The sequence below is a fragment of the Convolutriloba macropyga genome, chromosome 5 (assembly GCF_964194025.1).
Source record: "Convolutriloba macropyga chromosome 5, txConMacr16.3, whole genome shotgun sequence".
NCBI lineage: Eukaryota > Metazoa > Xenacoelomorpha > Acoela > Convolutidae > Convolutriloba > Convolutriloba macropyga.
This window is the reverse complement of record NC_134472.1, coordinates 9,920,239-9,941,670: the sequence shown is the minus strand read 5'-3', so window position 1 is coordinate 9,941,670 and position 21,432 is coordinate 9,920,239. Positions and strand designations below refer to the sequence as shown.

The window sequence follows — 21,432 nt, the reverse complement described above, 5'->3', positions numbered from 1 at the left end:
TCTACATTTTTCACTTAATTGTCTACCAAATGAGGAAGAGATAATAAAAATTAACATATCAACATATCGTTCAACAAACTACTAAAAGACTAAAACAAACTACTCAAGAGGACCTATGAGACCCGTGGCTACCCTAATATGACTACCAGAAAAGGCGCAATAAAAATAAAATAGTTACAAATATTAATTAAGACCAAAACTCGTTGTCCATTTTTGGAAAACCACTAATAACCACTTAGCGATTTTAGTTCAAATTTGCCTAAAATTACATTTTCCCTTTGATACAGTATCTAAATAAAGAAATGAAACAAGGAGGCTCGGTAATGTGCGTTTGCACATTAATTTCCGACCCCGCTCATCTACATTTTTCACTTAATTGTCTACCAAATGAGGAAGAGATAAAAATAATTAACATATCAACATATCGTTCAACAAACTACTAAACGACTAAAACAAACTACTCAAGAGGACCTATGAGACCCGTGGCTACCATAATATGACTACCAGAAAAGACGCAATAAAGATAAAATAGTTACAAATATTAATTAAGACCAAAACTCCTTGTCCATTTTTGGAAAACCACTAATAACCAAATCAAAATGACATCAGATAAAATTTATACTACGAAGATTAGCCAGTACTTTTTAAAACAAAATATGGGACTTTTCTCAATGCGACTTGGCAAAAAGTCTTTATTTAACTTTATTGAAACATTTTTTTTAAAAAAAGAATTAAGTTCGAACTGATTAGAAGCATTAGGCATCAAATGAAATATTGGAGAGAGTATTTTATAACTCAATAGAGAGTGACTGAGACATTTCATTATCCAGAATATGTCATGCGGCTACAAAAAGAACGACAAATACAGGCAAAAATGAAAAATTATGCACGAAAACGATGTCCACCCAATCAATAAAACATTGAGCTGATCGCTAAAAACAAAAAATCTCTGGTTGCATTTTTTGCAGGTGACAACATTTGTAATTCAAATGACGCTCATTATTGTGATACTGTGAAAAGAAAACAAAAACCTACAAAAAAAGGGGCAAATTTGCAAAAATCACGAAAATTGTTTTTATGAAAACTGGTTGTTCCAAGAAGAAAGAGCATTAGAGGAAAATAAAACCGTTATGAAGAGCAATTTGTATTTCAATAGATAAATGATGTGAATTGCATATAGAGATGCTTAGCTACAATTTATCAAACAAAAATTGGCAGATCTCAAAAATCTATCTCTTTTTTTTTAATAAAAACAAATATTTTCAAAATTCATAGCCAACAAAAGCTTTCGACTAAAGGAGTAGACAGTCTGTCTTGCAACTACTTGGAAATCCAATTGCGACTTTTTTTTAATGAGATTGAATTATAAGACTAAAAAAATCACATTATAAGACTATGAATACAAGCTGAACAAATAAGTTTCACAAACAACTTTACGAAACCAGTTTTGAAGCCATTAAATTTGTTATATATAAACCGCGAGAATATAACATCTTCAATTGCGTCTCCTTTGATCATTATTACATTTTTTTGTAAAACGACTGTCACAAATTAACAGCAAAAAGAACCACAAAGCTTGAAAAGTATCGAAATTTCGCAAAATTCTTCTGAAACAAATTGTCTAAGCCCTGAAGACATCAGTCAAAACGTTTAAACAACAGAGAATTTTATGTTTGATTCACCAAAACACTAAAAAAGCTCTACATAATGCGAAGTTTCAAAAATGATGCAACATTGTGAAATACGAAAAAAAAACGCAAACCAGAACAAAATGGGATAAGTTTAAGAATACTATTACTCTCTTTTTTTTTTATAAATTTATAATTCGAAAGTCAAATCAACCATTAGTTATTTACCGATAAAAAACTATTGTAGTTCACTTGTTATCTATAGTTGTTGGCCGCTGAGACCTTTAATTACAAAATATTTGGCATATGACAACAAAAATTAACAACAAGTAAAGGGCAAAAACAAAAATCTCTACCAATTTCTGCAAGAGAACGGTGTCACAGCGCTTCAAACCATATGCTATGAAAACAAAAATTATGTTCAGTTTCAAATGTTGTAAAGTTTTTTCCGTTAGATACTTAAATAATATGACAATTTACAAAAGAAACAGAACAACAGCAAAAATGGGGTATTATGCACAAAAATCAGAAAATTTTGTATGAAAACTCGTAGTACCGAAAGCAAGAAAACCTTCTTTTAAAACAATTCGGCCGCAAAACAAGCTTCTATTCTATAAGCAGGAAACTTTGACCTGTACTTAATGAGAATAAGCAAAATATTGACTAAAATAATATAAAATATTGACAAGTTCAAAAAATCACCAAAATTTCCTAAAAACAAATACATTCAATAACATAAAAGACATTAGGTAACAATCGAACGGATTGAAAAGGTTCACTTGCACATCTTGAGGAAGAAATTTAGATCTTTGAGTGGTTTAACCTAAAAATCAGACTGCCAGAAGAACAAAAATTGAAGGCAAAAGACAAGAATTCAGTTAAATTTTACTAAATCTCTTCCTGAAAGCCATAAAAACCCTTCGGTTCTCTGAAAACAAACCGTATCTACATTTGGCCTCAAATTTACTTAAATTGGATTTGTCATTAACGGAGCTGTGAATAAAAAAATATTGTCAGTAATTAACATTAAAAAAAAACAAAAGCAAAATATTTTGAAAAAAGGCAGCATCAAAATAAAAACCAAAAAGTCTTTGATTCTAAGAGTCCATGATATTATCGAACCTCTCCCTGATTTTTTCGCGCGCCCAACAAACCGACCAAGTGATCCAAGTATTTGCGAATTAGACCAATTGTTGAGTGGAATTCTTCAAATATTGAAAAAAAAGATACATTTTGTATAATGATCGATCTAAATCTGCAGAAAACGGCAAAGTTTTAATTCCAGAAGACTTTCATACGGCGTCTAATTGCAACTAAAGCTCTTCTTGAGATTAGGGAGTCTGTGTTATTGTTTCTAGGTCACTACGTCTGGCAAACTTTAACAAAGTGGACCAAAAAAAGCAATTTTTGTGCTATTTTTGATGAAGTTTGAATTTTGAAAATTTTATCCAAAATTTTAGCCAAAAAAAACTTCAATCAAACAATTCAGCAACGCTCTTCTATCTCTGACGGTAACAACAACACTCTGCCGTTAAATATTTTAACTTATTTTGAATTATATTAGCGAAATTGTGCCAAATTTTAGCAAAAATTACTGAAAATGTGAACAAAATCAGTCGAGTCTTCACAAAATTTTAAACCTCGATATCTCCCTGTAAAACACAAAAATCGAAAAAAGTCTTTTCGATTCCGCATTCTACGCTGGATGGGCTTTTTAATGATACCACTCACAATTCTCTACGATGAATACATCGGTCGGCCAAAATTGACTGAACAAAAAAAACCCAGTTGAGTATATAGTTCCTCCCTCCCCACTAAAGTGGGGGTCGGAACAAAAAAGTTTAATTGGTTCTTAATTTCGGAAATCTCTTTTTTCGACTCTAATTGTGGATTAAGAAGGGAAATAGTAGTTTTGAAATTACGCATACCACTGTTCACAAGAACCATTATGTTTCTAAATGCTCTCACGTATTTACTAACCAAAATTGAAAAATTGTGGCAGTAAAATTCAGGCTAATTACATGCTCAAAATGGTTGATTTTGTTTCCACAAAACGCAAAACTTATTGAAATTTGCTTTTTGCGGAAGTTGGCCACGTAAAAGCAGTTATATTTTAAACGTTAGATTTACAGAACAATGATCATTTATCACAAAAGCAAAGTGCCTGACTGATAGTTTGACCATTTTTACACATATTTTTCTATGTAGTTGTATCACAGATTCTAGTTTTCGACATAAAGCAATTCGATTGCAAAAAAAAACAAAACTTAAAAACAATATGAGTTATTTTGGATTCACTTTCTAGTTAAAAACCAGAAAGTAAGAAAACTTTGAGGTAATTCACAACTATCAACACAAATTGTAAAAAGACAATTTTTGACACCCGCGAACAAGAAATGGCGTAGTCAAGAATTTATATAGGTAAATGACAGACGACAAAAATATACCATTGAAAAAGACATTGAAACTCTTTGAATAGTAAAAAGGGTCAAATAAATCACCTCTTTTTAAATTCACTCAGAATTTCAACTGTTTTTCTGGTAGTGTACTGTACTCTGGTCCACTTTTATGTGGTTGCATTTCTGGTTTTATTCATTTTGTCACATGTGGTCACTCGGTTCAGCAGGAAACCCTCTCCATTTCCATCGCCGTCAGCTAAGTACTCAAGAATTTAATTTAAAATCGAAAAGGGCAAAAAATGCAATGTCTGGGGTGGAAGAGGATGGGGTAGGACGAAGCGCTTGTTGTTTTATAACAGCAGTGATGCATTTTGAGTGGTTTTTGCTCACCTCAACAAGAAAATTCTAAAAAAAAAGGACATTCAAGTAAATCAGTGAAACAAATCAATCCTTTTTAGAACGTTGCAAACGGGTAACATTTTTTTATCTAGGAGTAGAGAGCTAGATGGATACTTCAATTGTTTGATTTAAAAAAATAGTAATTAAATAGTTATTAGTAATTAGTAATTAGTTAATACTAATTAATTGTTAGTAGTAATTAGTTAATTTAAAAAGTAACACAGGTAGTCAGTGATAGTCAGATTTTTGAAGCACTTATGTCTGCGATTTGGTTAACAGTCGCCTGTGTTTTTGTAATACAGTGGTCATTTCAGAAAGGTGTCATTGATTTGATCCCCAAGAAGTAGTTTCAAAAGAAAAATGCGCTTCGAAATTGACTTTAATATTCTCTTACGCTGCTTTGGACTACTTATTAAAAGCAACAAAATTGATTGCAATGAAAGCTTTGATCTAATTTAAAAACAAAATATTATATAGGCTGAATTATTTCTCAAACCAAACAGTTTGGCCTCAAAAAGTTTGAGAAATTTTTTTAAATCAACTATGTTATCATTATAGTGAAGGCTCTTTTTTTGGATCCTGTCTAACATCGAATCTTCTATTGTTTCTAAATGTCTTGTTTCTTTTACATTTGACAACAAATTCTCATAAATGTTTCATTTTTGGTGTAAAATTGATGCCATTTCTGCGACCTACATTACCTTCTGTATAATGACTACTTACTGATTTGCTATCTATTTTTTCCGAAAAAAAAGATTTTCATCTATTTCAGAAAACGATTTTAGCTTTTCGCTTCCTATGTACAAATAGAGACTTTGTCGAAACGTTTTGTTTAAATTTTTTTTCATCACTTTCTTCAAGAAAAAATACATTAGCTCATAAATCAACATTTTTACTACATAGATGTGTTACTGCATGTCGAAAAATATTTCTCAATTTTTTGAACCTTACTGATCATATAGCTAAAAAATACTTTCTGTTATCAGCAATTAACACGGAAGTTGAGCAAAAATACTTCAATTTTTTGTTTTAAGAAATAAACTAACTTTCATTATCAATCAATTTAAACCACATAAAAAATTTTTCCTCTTTGCTATCTAAGTTGGTGCACCTGGTTTCTTCTCCCAGTGAATCTCATCATTGAAACTTAGATCATTCGCCAATTATACAAATGAACTTTGAAACATTGTGAAGGAGGCGTGCAATGCTATTTAAAATTTTGTAAATATCTAAGAGCTTCAGTGAGTCATTACTCCATTTTTTGTTTGAAAAAGCAAAACTGAAGCCATGAAACTACGCCTTTTCCAAGTAAAGATATTAAAATTTGATTTTGTTTAATATAAACATAACCTCGTGCGTTGAAAAAAATTCCATTGCGAAACATTTTTTGTAATTTTCAATATTTCTTTCCTTTTTTTTCCATCAGATCAAATGATTGAAAAAATTGATTTGTGAGCAAAACATTACAGTGTTTTGATCAAATTCTAGCATTTTAATGTCACTAGAGAAGTCTGATAACATTAAAGTGACGCAACCGAACTCGATCTACTTTTTCTGTTATACACAAATATTTTTGGTTGAATTCATTTTTGTATTTTAAAAAGAGAAATGCCATCAATTTGGCTGTTTTCTTCGAAATTGTTGATGAAATTCACCGAATAATTTACTTATTTTAAAATAAAGAAAAATTAAAATAAGGTGGCATTAAAATAAAGTAAAATAAAAATAAAGTAACATTAAAATAAAGTAACAATAAAGTGGCAAGTTGCTATTTAATTGACGTGTATGGAGTAGATCAGCGTGCAGAATAAACGGACCCATTTTAAAACTCTTGCTCCGGAAAGGAAAAAAATATATATACATTTCTTCATTGGTTGAGTCAGTTCTGCAAATGTTTGCAAAGCTACTCAAATCAATTTGTCTCACAAGAGAAATTGATTGGCCACATTCAGTTGAAAAAACAACCATGCTGGAATAAAAATCATATAGCAAAAATAAGTTCAAAGGATGGGAACATTTATGCGCTCTCGATGTATCGCGAAACTCGCGGTTAGCGGTAAGAAAATCGAACGTTTCATAGAAAATTTCCAGAAGCAGAAACTCGAAGTTCAAAAATTTGCATTTACTGCCTAGAATTGAGAAAGATCTCCTCTTTTTGGTCGAGATAATTTTCAGCTAGTTTTATCTATTTGAGAAAATGGTTTTAGCTTTTTTCTTCTAATGTACAATTAGAGATTTTGTCGATACATTTTGTTTAAATATTCTTTAATCGTTTTCTTCAAGACAAAATACATAAGCTCATAAATCAACATTTCTACTACAAAGATGTGCTACTGCATGTCATAATAAATTTCTCAATTTTTGTGAACCTTACTGTGATCATTTAGCTAATAAATATTTTCTGTTAGTAGCAATTATCACGGAAGTTGAGCAAAATTACTTCGATTTTTTTGTTTTAAAAAATAAAATAACTTTCAGTATCAATCAATATAAATCACAAAAAATAAATATAGAAAGAATTCCTCTTTGCTATATAAGTTGGTGCACCTGGTTTCTGCTCCCAGTGAATCTCATCAATGAAACTTAGATCTTTCACCAATTATACAAATGAACATTGAAAAATTGTGAAGGAAGCATGCATTGCTATTTAAAATTTTGTAAATATCTATGAGCTTCAGTGAATCATTACTCTATTTTTTGTTTGAAAAAGTAAAACTGAAGCCAAAAAAGTACGCCTTTTCCAAGTACAGATAATAAAATTTGATTTTGTTTAATATCAACATAACCTCGGTCGTTGAACAAAAATTCCATTGCGAAACATTTTCTGTAATTTTCATTAATTTTTTCCTTTGTTTTCCATCAACGTTTGAAATCAGATCAAATGATTCAAAAAATTGTTTTGTGAGCAAAAGATTACAGTGTTTTGATCAAATTCCAGCATTTTAATGTCACTAGACACGTCTGATAACATTAAAGTGACGCAACCGAACTCGATCTACTTTTTCTGTTATTCACAAATGTTTTTGGTTGAAATCATTTTTGTATTTTAAAAAGAGAAATGCCATCAATTTGGCTGTTTTCTATCATATTAGTGGTAAAAAAATCGAACGTTTCATAGAAAATTTCCAGAAGCAGAAACTCGAAGTTCAAAAATTTGCATTTACTGCCTAGAATTGAGAAAGATCTCCTCTTTTTGGTCGAGATAATTTTCAGCTAGTTTTATCTATTTGAGAAAATGGTTTTAGCTTTTTTCTTCTAATGTACAATTAGAGATTTTGTCGATACATTTTGTTTAAATATTCTTTAATCGTTTTCTTCAAGACAAAATACATAAGCTCATAAATCAACATTTCTACTACAAAGATGTGCTACTGCATGTCATAATAAATTTCTCAATTTTTGTGAACCTTACTGTGATCATTTAGCTAATAAATATTTTCTGTTAGTAGCAATTATCACGGAAGTTGAGCAAAATTACTTCGATTTTTTTGTTTTAAAAAATAAAATAACTTTCAGTATCAATCAATATAAATCACAAAAAATAAATATAGAAAGAATTCCTCTTTGCTATATAAGTTGGTGCACCTGGTTTCTGCTCCCAGTGAATCTCATCAATGAAACTTAGATCTTTCACCAATTATACAAATGAACATTGAAAAATTGTGAAGGAAGCATGCATTGCTATTTAAAATTTTGTAAATATCTATGAGCTTCAGTGAATCATTACTCTATTTTTTGTTTGAAAAAGTAAAACTGAAGCCAAAAAAGTACGCCTTTTCCAAGTACAGATAATAAAATTTGATTTTGTTTAATATCAACATAACCTCGGTCGTTGAACAAAAATTCCATTGCGAAACATTTTTTGTAATTTTCATTAATTTTTTCCTTTGTTTTCCATCAACGTTTGAAATCAGATCAAATGATTCAAAAAATTGTTTTGTGAGCAAAAGATTACAGTGTTTTGATCAAATTCCAGCATTTTAATGTCACTAGACACGTCTGATAACATTAAAGTGACGCAACCGAACTCGATCTACTTTTTCTGTTATTCACAAATGTTTTTGGTTGAAATCATTTTTGTATTTTAAAAAGAGAAATGCCATCAATTTGGCTGTTTTCTATCATATTAGTGGTAAAAAAATCGAACGTTTCATAGAAAATTTCCAGAAGCAGAAACTCGAAGTTCAAAAATTTGCATTTACTGCCTAGAATTGAGAAAGATCTCCTCTTTTGGGTCGAGATGGTTTTACTTCATAATTTTCAGCTAGTTTTATTGGAAAAAGTCAAAATAATTGGGTTATAACACTCCAAATATCACAATATGGTTTTGCCTTTTTTCGCTGTTGGCATGGTTACACACATTTCAGATCTTTCCAACATAGGCTGGGTTTCCAGAAGCAATCGAGCTCGGCTCAGATCATTTCCCGGATTTGGTCTTCTAGTCGGACCATCTTCCCGACTTTGATCTATGATCAGACCGTTCCAAACCCAATAGATTTCAATCGTCTTATTGTCCAATTTTTTTGACAACTGTCTAGACTAATTATTTTCCAGAGGTCATGGCAGTTGTTTTATCATGTATTTGGGGTCGGCATTTACCCTCCGATTGCGATCTAAAAATGGCTGTCCGGCGGTGGCTAGATTCTGGAAGTTAAACTTCGTGGAACTAATCGCGGAATTATTAAACTAAGCTCCAACAATGACATTCCGAAGAAACATTGAAGACTGCACGTTTAGTTGGTTTTTTTGTTTAGTTATTCACGCAAAATCCTAAATTCTTAAACCATTGTTTGTTTTATGGTTTTATCATATGTCTAAAATTTATCAGACAAGAAAAAAAACCTTTTTTCTATCAGTTGATATGGTTCTGAGAACATTCAAAATAATTTTTTTACTATGGAACATTTATATATTATGAGGCCGCCACCATGTTTGATTTTTCTATGAAAGGGGAAGTCTGGGTCCAAAACTGTCAATTGTCACTTGTTCGACACAGTCGAGAGGTGTTTCTTTTCGGTCATCATGAATGATCAGATTGCCGATTATTCGATAGGAGTGAGACAGTCATCTTCTTCCATCCTTCTGGCTCTACCACATCCTTCACTAGGGTTCAATTGTATCTTGTGTCTCACACCATCCACATTTTTGATCTCAAACACAATGCAATTAAACAACTGTGTCATTATATATAAACTGAATTACGAAATTTAATTTCTATTGATATTTTTTTAGGTTAATTCTGCATCTGAAGGCAAATCAGGAATTAGTCAACCTAATTGAAACTCGGTTTAGCTAACTGATACTCTAGCGTGTTTTGCATACTTTCAAATACTCAGCAGACTTTTTGTCAACCATAGATTTAAAAAATCCTTCCAGCTCTCCAATTTCAACTCTACTGGTATGTGAAAGTGTACTTTGACAGAAAAAATTGCAGCTGCCTTAAACAGATGTACACAATTCTACCGTGGCATTCTTCTAAAGAAGGTCCGCATATTCTGCGAATGGTTAAAGCAAAATAGAATTGAAAAATATCTAAATACAAGTTTTATGTTGATGAAAAAATTTATCAGACAATGAGGGACCCATTTGGTTTTTCATTTCAACCAACTTTCCTGAACGGATAATGGGTTTCAAAATAGTTGACTCAACGTGTACATTTTATGTTGAATTATTTGTTTGTTTGTTTTTTAATTTCACTTCCTTTCCATGTTGCTTTCTTATTATAGTTTTGGGAATTCAATGTTGTTTAAAAATCTCTAACACTCTTCTTCGGACCGTTTCAATGTTTTACAATGAGGGACGTAGTTTAAAAAGACAGCGCTACAATATTTTGTGGGCAAAAACGGTAACAGAAGCAAAAAACATTGCACCTTGCTTCTCATTTTTAATCCGCCAAAATTTCAATAAGAACTAAAAGTGAATCAAATTACCTCATAAAGAAAGTTCTCGCCGTGATGTTCTGTTCGAACTCTTTCCACAGTGTAGTTTTTACCAGGTTTTAATCCCCATGTCTTCTTTATCTGTTCCTTCACATCTCTCCCTTGATCTGATGTCAGAATTTCAGCACTGCTGTATCCTGCCACAGACCTCCCATACTCTTCCAAGCATTTTGAAGAGATCTCGTCAATGATATCACCCTATTTGAGAAGTCAACATTTGAAAAACTTTGGTCGATCGATGAGGAAACTATTGGAAAGATCTTTTATCGACTGTTTGTTGTACTATATAACAGTATTTCTCTATAGTTCGGTCAAAAACGATTAAGTTGCGGAAACTACAGCTTTGAGCTCTTTCGACTGTTTTAATCGCTTTTTTAAGAAAAGGGCCGTTTTGTTAGGGTGCCACATTTTTAGCAGTATTTTAAGGAGAATTATACTTTCTATGGCTTTTTAGGGGAACGCTACTTTTGAGAAGACCCGACAAGAACGCTTCGCAATAATGATTGATCAAAAACGTTTACAAATACCGATCCAAAACCGGTCATAAGCAATTTCAGCGGTCAAAAAACGGGAAGACTGGGAATTTCATCTTAAAATGCGATCGTTTTCCATGTTTGTTTTGTCGTTTTGAACATAATTACATATGATTTTTTCCATAAAGTGGAGCTCTCAACCTGGGCGTTATTTGTTTTAATGTCGATTTCTTCGTCACCATTGCTCTCGCTTGTTATTTCAACTTCTATACTGTATATTGAGTGCTCTATTAGTATCACGAGAAATAGCTGAACAAGGGGTAAAATGAATTCAGCCTTCATAATTACTGTTTTGCTGAAGTTTTCTCGATATTCGTTCCTGTGGAAAAATGAAAATCAGTTTTTTGCTGGACTTGATTTTTTATGAATCGCTAAAACCAACTAAAACAAAAAAATAAGTTGCGAAATCTGCTGATCAAAGAATGGTTCTCTATATGCAAAACTAATTGTTCTTTCTTTTGAATGATTAGTTAGCAGTTGTTTAAATATGTAAGTAGAACTTAAAGTCGGGGTCAACTTTTGATTTACTGCAAATGGGTCACTTTGGAAACGCCCAAAAAACTGCTTAATGTGTGTTCTTTTAACCCCGCCTTCGGAGTGTAAACCAAAGTTGGGATGGTGACCAGTAAAAGAAGCCTTATGAGTTCGGAGAAAAAGTGATCTCTAACTTTTTTCTAAAATAGCTAAACAATCAGTTTCATAGGGACAAAAAGAAACAATCCCAGATTACTCATCATGCAAAAATCGTAGAGGTGAAAAAATAGGTCATATGTGATACATAGAGGTTATATTAGGTCATGTATGATTCTGAGAGGTGATGCTAGGTCATATATGAATTGTACGATTTCTTAATAGCTTTTCAAGGATCCTAAACTTTGTTAAACAATTTTTCTAAATTGTTTCAAAAGGTACGCCCGATTGGAGAAGTGAAAAGTGATCTCTGATCCTGTAGCAAAAAATTTTAATTTCTTTCCTTATCTGTAATCTTTTCGAATATTGGATGAAATGCTCGAATTCCTCGTATTCATGCAAGAATACTGCCTAGGTCAAATATGATGTTCATGATTTCCAAGCAAAATCTCAAAAACCCAAAAACCCCAGCAACACAAGGTGTTGTGCATTCAAAATGCATCTAGTTTTTTATTGCTTTTACAATCATTTATGGATTGTTTTGCGTGTGTTGTGATATATCACAAAGTTTAGAACGTAGACTTAATGTAATAAATACTTCACAAACAAAACTTTCTTACCAGGCGAACACTGATGTTGATTGATCAATAATGGAAAAAATTTCAGTACCGATTCTAATGTTGGTTCTAAGACTATGGCTATTATAAAAACTTATCAATTGGATGTCAAACGTAAAATTCTCTCACCCGCAGAATCTCGATTTCGATACCTCCTGACCTCAAACTGATGATTTCCAGCTAATATAGGCAATCATTTTTCTCATAATGGACTGAGAAACAACGCACACGAAGACAGGACACACAATTTTTACAGGATAATCATGGTAATCATTTGTAGTTTATCTGAATTTTCTTTGTATATTTTCACATAGAAAAGTAGCTCAAGTTTCTGTATTTTCAGTTCAAAATTATATTTTTTTTATTCCCTTTGACCTATGTTTCAGATTACCACAGTAACTTCTATTTCAGTCACAATTGCTTATCCAATTTGTATTTGATATATTGAACTGTCAATGTAGAAGGTTGATTTAACTCAAATATTTCAGAAAATTGTAATTTTGACAAACAATCGAATTGTATAGTTCATGTTTCCCGCATGTCTATGTGTAATGCAGACCTAAAGCTTAATTGTACTTTTACAAACCGTAAAACAATATCGGCAAGCAAATAAAAACGATCATAATGTCAAAACCTAAAAAGTACTTCTCGGAAAAATAACTCTTTGAAATAAACACAGAGTTTGCTAAATTTTGCATCAGAAAACTCTTTGAAAAAGATAAGTCAAATTTAACTTTTAGTATCAAAGACTTTTTTGAAAATTTCTGTTCACAATTAGTTTAGGAAGACGAAAAAACTTTGAATTTGCTTTCTATTATAACTTTAGCCCAATTGTTGCGCAGCATTCTTTGACGTAATGTTATTAATATATTGAAGTTAAGTTTATTAATTTGAATACATAATGGAAATAAAACGAATCGAACGTGTGAGGTGAATGTCAAGCCAATTAGAAAGTGTGTTAACTTGTTTTGTACATAGCTACATCAAACAAAATTATCCCGAATTGTTTCTATAATTGAAATTTATTTTTCTTTAAAATAATAATATTTCTATCAATTTAAATTACTTTAAATTTACACTACATTTTTTTCTGAGTTTTGTACATTTCTGTCTGCTAACAATTTTCCCAGTTCAGAAAACATCATATTTATAAAAATTTTAATGTTTTGCTTTTTCAACATTTGATGGATAATTTGATGGATCAAGTTTGTCCTAATTTTTAAATTGAATTTGCAAACAAACAAACAAAATGTTTTTCGATTTTGTTTGCTTTTTGCTTTGCAGATGCTCCTAAGAAATCAAAAACAAAAATTATATCCTATTTTGAAATTTTTATCTGTTGTCTCGTTGAGCTACTACTCTAAAGAGCTATTTTTTTATTCTTCATTAAATTTCATATAAGGCAAATAACTTTAAAATTTGATTTAAGTTTAAAATTTGATCAAATTTTAAACTTAAACTTTTTAAACTTTTAACTTTAAAATTTGATCAAATCATTTAAAATTTTATTTAAGAAACAATTGAGATGATGCTGACAGAAGACTACTGCAAGACCTTCTGCTGCATTGAATTTATTTTTACAAAATGCACTTGTGCGGTAGCTGCTATATTTTTTTTTAGTAATCTTGATTCCAAAACATAATCTTCTGTTTCAGATTTTTTTCTCAAAAATCCAATCCATGGCTTCTGGAAACTCTCAGACAATTTTTGGAGAAATTCGAGGAACGTTATTTTTTTTCAAAATTTTGTGTTCCAACAAACCACAAAATAATTTTGATCTGCCAATTTTAACACTGTTCATTTAATTTTTTTTTTTACTATTTTTGAGTTCTGCACTCACAGCATCCTTCAATTCAAGCAAAGACGAGAATGGTTTTTTTATTCAGTATTGATTCATTTGTTTTCGCCTTGAATGCTGCTCAAAACAGCTGTTTGTAGTTAACTTTCTCTTTTTAGAGAAACTTTCTGTTTTTGCCATTTACTGACAAAAACAAAAAGGTTTTATATTCTATTTTTTGATAATCATCTCAATACATACCAGATAGCCAGATACTCAAAACTTAACCTTCTTTTTCACATTTTTCCCCAAAAATCCAATACCTGGCTTTTGGAAACTCTCATACAATTTTTGGAGAAATTCGAGGGACGTTATTTTTTTCAATTGCTGGAAAAATTTTGTGTTCGAGCAAACCAAAATAATTTCGAACTGCCAATTTTAACACTGTTCATGAATCTTTTTACTATTTTTGAGTTCTGCACTCACAGCATCCTTCAATTCAAGCAAAGACGAGAATGGTTTTTTTTACTCAGTATTGATTCATTTGTTTTCGCCTTGAATGCAGCTCAAAACAGCTGTTTGTAGTTAACTTTCTCTTTTTAGAGAACTTTTCTGTTTTTTGCCATTTACTGACAAAAACAATTATGTTTTTGACTATCATCTCAATGCATACCAGATAGCTTTCTTGTTATGTTCTAACCTGACAAAATGATCAAAATAATGGTTCTTTTTTTGATGAAATAGTAAAGGGCTGGTAACACATCTTCTTAAGAGGTAAAATGTCACGAACACTTAAGATCTTTGATATTTTTTTGCAGTGTGGTTCATAATTCAAGCATTTCAGCTCCAAGTTTTAGTAGTGTTTAGTTAACAAGGTTCATTTCATTGTTTTAATGTAAACTTTACTATACACCATATACTTTGCTGCTCTTAACTGGTTAAATTATAGGACTGCGTGAAATAATGAAAAAAACAGAAACTTTAGACAAGATTTTATTCACTCGGATTAATTATGCTTTTTCAGCTGGTTGCTGTTGTCTTCTAGCTTGCATAAGTTGTTCAAATGATGATTTATTTTGCAGTTTTAACTAATTATGCTGTTCTAAAATTCATAATCATTGCATTTGGTGCCATTGTGTTATTTATGAAAAAGTTTTATACAAAAATTATTTAAAAAATTTTTTTAAGAACCAGAACTTTCACTTCACAAAAGAGATCCGAGTTTCTGTTCGTTTGTTAGTTTTGGCGGCAATTTTTTTTTCTACAAACAGGATAGAATAGTTTTTGGGACACACGTTTATGACACATGTTTACAAATTTTTTTCAAATATTAGGTTATTAAGTTTCAGCTATTCTTGAATAAAATTGTGTCTGCATTAAAACGGCAGAACATACTCTGATAATAAATATTGAAAACTTATGTCTGACAATTTAATCAAGTTAAAAATCTGATCTTCAAATATTAAGCACACCTGTTCAATAGTTTTACATCAGGTTTGCAAATTGATTATCTTTTTCAAATGCATGTCATTCGTGGCCCATTGATTTTGATGCAACATACTGTAATTTGAGATGCTACAATCAAAAATGCACATAGCAGTAACAATCTTTGAATTAGGTAAATTAGTTAATACAAATAAATTCGAAAGTTATTTATATTTAACGAGATTTCAGTTCTACTGTCAACAATCATTTGATCCTTTTTGACCACATATGCGCTGGATTCCAGGACGATGCGTGATCAGAACTCAGGCGTCAGGCACTCGTCGACTTCCATTCTTTTTGCTTTTCCGCATCCAGTTGCATCAACAAGTACCTTGAATCTTTCATCATCGTGGGTTTTGATCTGGAATATTATGTAAAAGTAACAATGTTACCCTATGTTAGATTATATATCAATTTCTTGATCTAGGAAATAAATCCAATTGCACTTTCTGTCGGTGCTCGGTTGTTCACTTATTTGTTCGGTTGTGATATCAAGTCCTAGGGGCCAATAAGGCATAGCCCTGACCCGCGAGGCATGGTGAATTCCGACAAATGCGCAGTTTTATATTAGTCAAAGGTCAAATAGGGTTTATTTCCATGGGGATATTTTTCCTTTGGTTTTTTTCCGAACTAAAATTACGTGTTTTTTTGCAAACAGATTTTGACTTCACTCACAATTTTTCCAATTCTAAATTTTTGGTACTGCGTCTTTAATCATTGGGTTATATTACCCACCAAATATTACCTATATCAAATATCATTACCAGCTAATAATGCTAGGCCAAATATTGATTTTTTGTCGGGCAAAAAATGTATTTAGGAGGGTCTGTCCAGCATGGTGGTAAGAGATCTAAATGATGCAATGATAACTAGATGCCTGTGGGAGTGTTTTTCTTAATTCTATTTTTTGTTTTGCAGTGAAAAAAGTAGAAAGTTGATTGAGGTCACTCTTTAATCTTCACAGCAGCAAAACTTTACTTTCATTTGAGAGCTTATTTGGTTTCGTCCTTTACTTGATGGTTTTTGAAAGCATACCAAGAACGATTGTTTCTGTCTTATGGAAACGTATATGGTCTCAATTGCATGCTTTTAATACGATACGACACATAGGCTTGTCTATTCAACTCTATTTCTCTCTGTTTTGACGAGCAAGCAAGATCAAAAATTGCAAAACTATGAAAAAAAAAATGAAAAAAAAAACTATAAACTAAAAATTTTTAAAAAAGAACTAAAATTAAACTAAAAATAAAGTTAAAACTAAAACAAACATTTTCAACTCTAGTATTCTCTGATTTGACTGACGAGACATATCAAAAATTGTATTAAGGAAATAAAATAAATAATTCCGATTTTTACCTCGTAAAGATAGTTTGCACCGTTTACAATTTGTTCACGATATCTCTCCATTGTGTAGTTTTGCTCAGGCTTTATTCCCCACGTATTCTTTATTCTCTCTTTGGCAGCCGCCTTTTCCCCGCGGTTAGCGAAAACTTTAGCCTTGCTGAATCCACCCATAGCCACCTCGTGCTGGGGGGAACATCCACGATTATTTGTGTCAATGTCTATTTCGGACTTGCCATTGCTTTCTTGTGTCAAATGCACATTCACGTCACATACACACTGACCAATCAGAATTAAGAGAATCAGTTTAAAATTTCTTAGCATTAATTTAGATTCCATTTTCGCACCGTTGTGATCTTTTTATTACAAGCGTCTACAGGTACTAAAATTATTTTTTTCATTAAAATTTTTTTAAAGAAAAATAGAAGGAATAAATTTTTAGATTTTGGGCAGTTTTCCATTCTTGAATTGCAAAGCTAATTAAATCTGCAATGTTTTCATTGCATTCCAGTCTTGAAAAATGGTTGCTCCTTAAAAACCAATTAAAATAATTAACTATAAGTAAGTCAAGTTCACTTTCCAATGTATTAAGATGCAAACACGGAAATCACAGTTTGTTCAAAATTCAGTAAATTTACTTAAATTAAAAAAATGGCGAAGTAAGACGCTTGTAGGGAAGAATAATGATCAATTACAAGTCAATCTTTGTAGCTTGTAACGATCGATTACACGATCTAAAATTTAAAACTACCAATTAACTAAATTCAAAATAATTTTAGTAGCAGAATGATTTGTTTGTCGGTCACGCTTTGCAGTTATGCCGTTTCATGGTTGAATTGGTCAACATTTGCGAAGTTGAGTTAATAGAACACAAGTCTGGGTCATTTTGGGATTACCAAAAGGGGCTTTCTTTGGAACTCCCTCAAAGTATTTCGCATTCCAAATTGTGAATTTACCACCCCCGTTTTGCTCTCCTTTTTTTCTTTTCTCTTGGCATGTGGATCGCCTTGGAATTAACTATTTAAAATGGAGTTATCTAAAACCGAATAATTTTTTTTCAGAAATGAAAGCAAATTGTTTTTATATATTAGTGCAAAAATATCATGGCGACAACTATTGATCTAAATTTTCATTACAAATGGGAATATAGACTCCAAGCTGGTTTCTTCAATAAAGTTCACACTAGAGAGGGCACTATATTAAAAAGTAAGAAAGGTACCATATTGAAGCCGTCGAAGATTAGATTTCATATCAAAACTCTTGAAAAAAATGAACATCTCATTTGCCTATGCTACTTTACGAAAAAACTTATTTGGAGCTAAACAAGCAAATTTTTGTCAAATTTTGCGGCTTTTTAACCAGACCTATTATCGAAAGATCCTTCTTGAATCACCACAATTTGTTTTTGGTAGAATTTTAAGTGCATCAATATGCTTTGAAATTTTTATCTTTCTTCAATTAAAAAAATCCATGTGCTCTAAAATATTTTTGTTCATTTTTTTTTTGAAAATTATCACTTTCTTCAAGGCAGCATTGTTAAAATCAAATCTAGGAGTCAATTCATTAAACTCAAAACATTTTCCGTTTTACCATAAGTCCGATTCTCCTGGGGGTACAGATTATTGATCAAAAATTGTTTCTACAGAAGCAACATCTGTGAAATCACTTTCACAAATAAAATTAATAATCTAGACAGATGCTCCTTTTGTAGATATGTTTGACACAAAACTTAAACAAACCAAAAATTACAAAATCTGTTTGCAATATCAGGTTCGATTAGTAAGTTTCTTAGTATATAATCCCATTGCTTTTTTAGAACCATATGTTTTGTGTTGAAAGCGTATTGTCAGTAGCAGTGGTAGTTTCCAACCACATTATTAGAAAATGTGTAAAAATAGCATTCAGTTTACAAAAACCTATTTATGTTTCCAAAATACAAAAAAATTGTACGATGTACCAATCTACAATTCAATAAATTGTAAATAAATCTCGTGTAGTGAAAATTTTTGTCGAATATTTTTACCCAGATTACCGCGGATAATGTTTTAAACTTGTAATACTAGTTTTTGTAGTATTTACTAAATACCAGAGTTGTTTATGTTTTTGTCAATCTCTGATGTTTCAATTCATACTTGCTTAGCCGTCCAGTCAACTTCCTCAAAAAAATTGCTTTTTAAAAAAGTGGACATCTCAACCAGCATTATTGTTACAAATTGTGGTAAATGCTCAAATCCATTCAATAAATTTAGCAACTTTTTTTCAGAAATGAGAGCAATTTGTTTTCATATATTAGAGCAAAAATTACATGAAAATGAAAATATTACTACTAGAAACTTAAAAAAACTAACTACAACATAGAAAATTAAAACATTACGACAACTGTTGATGTAAATTTTCATTACAAATGGGAGTATAGACTCCAAGCTGTTTTCTTCAGTAAAGTTCACACTAGAGATGTTACTATATTAAAAATCAAGAAAGGTACCATATTGAAGCCGTCGAAGAATAGATTTCATATCAAAACTCATGAAAAATGTGAACATCTCACTTGCCTTTGGTACTTTATCAAAAACTTATTTGGCGCTAAACGACCAAATTTTGTTAAATTTTCGGCTTTTTAACCAGGCCTACTGTCGAAAGATCCTTCTTGAATCACCACAGTTTGTTTTGGAAGATTTTTAACTGCACCAATATGCTTTGAAAATTGTATCCCTCTTCAAGCAAAAAAAAATCCATGTGCTCTAAAATATTTTTATTGAATATTTCCTTTTTGAAAATTATCACTTTCTTCAAGGCAGCATTGTTAAAATCAAATCTAGGAGTCAATTCATTAAACTCAAAACATTTTCCGTTTTACCATAAGTCCGATTCTCCTGGGGGTACAGATTATTGATCAAAAATTGTTTCTACAGAAGCAACATCTGTGAAATCACTTTCACAAATAAAATTAATAATCTGGACAGATGCTCCTTTTGTAGATATCTTTGACACAAAACTTAAACAAACCAAAATTTTCAAAATCTGTTTGCAATATCAGGTTCCATTAGTAAGTTTCTTATTATACAATCCCATTGCTTTTTTTAGATCCATTTGTTTTGTGTTGAAAGCGTATTGTCAGTAGCAGTGGTAGTTTCCAACCACATTTTTAGAAAATGTGTAAAAATAGAATTCACTTTACAATAACCTATTTACCTTGCCAAATTACAAAAAAATTGTACGAGGTACCTCTCTACAATTCAATAATTTGTAAATAATTCTCGTGTAATGAAAATTTTTGACGAATATTTTTACCCAAATTAGACCAGATAATGTTTTAAACCTGTAATACTAGTTTTTGTAGTATTCACTAAATACCAGAGTTGTTTATGTTTTTGTCAATTTCTGATGTTTCAATTCATACTTGCTTAGTTGTCCGTCAACTTTTTCAATAAAGTTGCTTTTTAAAAAAGTGGACATCTCAATCAGCATCATTGTTACAATTTGTGGTAAATGCTCAAATTCATTCAAAAAATTTAGCAATTTTTTTCAATTAAAACAGATTTAGGCAGAATAACTCCAATAAAACAAAAGATTGAAAAGTTTTGCAAACTCAATTCCCTCAAATAATTTTGTCTTTATTTGAATTTTTTACAATCGTATCGTCTATTCTTCTGCAAACTAAATAGCTGATGATGAATAGTGTCTCCTGTTTAGAAAAAAATATCTCCTGTTTAGACGTTTATAAAAAATGTAACTTGCAGATTTACCATAAGCTTTCATATTTTTTTTGTGTTCCCACATCACTTAGACACATTTTTTGCAATAAATCAGCAAAGAGAGAATAACTGTAGTTATTAGATTTTTCTTCAATTTTGAAAGTAGAGTGGGACCTATTTCATTATGAAACCTCTTTACAAGTAATTTGAATGTTTGTCAATTTTCTGTTCATTGCTTTTTTTCTCGGTCACTTCACGAGATAAGCCGAGCTTCCTTAGATGGTAAACGCCACAAATTAAACAGCAAGCTTTGGCAAAAACTTTTCAAAAACATGAACCCTTGGAAATGCACACATCATAGTCACATAGGAATAAAATTTGAACAAAGGATAGGAGGCCTTTTCTAAAAAAATTTTTATCTAAAAGAACTTTCAAAAGTTAATTGCGTTACAAATTTTTGCAAAAATACTATTTGTTATTCTTTTTTTAAAAAAAAGGCGCTAATTTTTTTTTAAAATTCAGTATTAGTAATATCGTTGTATTATTCAAGTGTATATCCTGATTCATTCAAGTTAACGTAGGTTATGATTGCTCTGATGTCAAAAATTCCACATACACAAATTGCTACACCAAAGAGGCTTGTAACACTCAGTTATTGTATCAATAAACTTCCAGGGACGCCAGTGTTTTTTTAGTCGAATAATAAAGCTTTATAAGAGAAGTAATTGATTTGCTAACGCCATTTTTAAAAAATCATTGTGATATCCAGTGTTGGAAGTTATATCGGACGTGCTATATCAGACGTGCTTTTTTTGAGTTATGATAGTTTCATATCAAGTCACATGAGTTCCTAAACCGTGGCCAAACGCGCTTTATACGGAGCTCTTAAGCAGTCAAGGAAGGTTTATTCCCAGAGGGTTTTATTTTATTGAAATCTTTCCTTTCTACCTAATTAATCTTTTTCAAATGTTTTGTGGAAAAAGCAGTGA

General features: G+C 31.1%; 3 protein-coding genes across 3 annotated transcripts in view; 1 reads left to right on the top strand and 2 right to left on the bottom strand.

Moving 5' to 3' along the window:
• LOC142339120 (uncharacterized) overlaps positions 1-21,432 on the top strand; it is a 192,573-nt gene that overhangs the window by 63,047 nt on the left and 108,094 nt on the right. The gene's annotated exons all lie outside the window — the stretch shown is intronic.
• LOC142339775 (uncharacterized) lies at positions 9,026-11,426 on the bottom strand. Its single transcript, XM_075390035.1, has 3 exons — positions 11,040-11,426; positions 10,357-10,563; positions 9,026-9,576 (listed from the first exon to the last, which is right to left on the bottom strand). Exons 1-3 carry the CDS (start codon positions 11,178-11,180, stop codon positions 9,469-9,471), a joined length of 456 nt encoding a protein of 151 aa, XP_075246150.1. The 5' UTR covers positions 11,181-11,426; the 3' UTR covers positions 9,026-9,468.
• On the bottom strand, positions 15,355-17,699 carry LOC142339774 (uncharacterized). The gene is made up of 3 exons (XM_075390034.1): positions 17,444-17,699; positions 16,764-17,104; positions 15,355-15,768 (listed from the first exon to the last, which is right to left on the bottom strand). Exons 2-3 carry the CDS (start codon positions 17,085-17,087, stop codon positions 15,664-15,666), a joined length of 429 nt encoding a protein of 142 aa, XP_075246149.1. The 5' UTR covers positions 17,088-17,104; positions 17,444-17,699; the 3' UTR covers positions 15,355-15,663.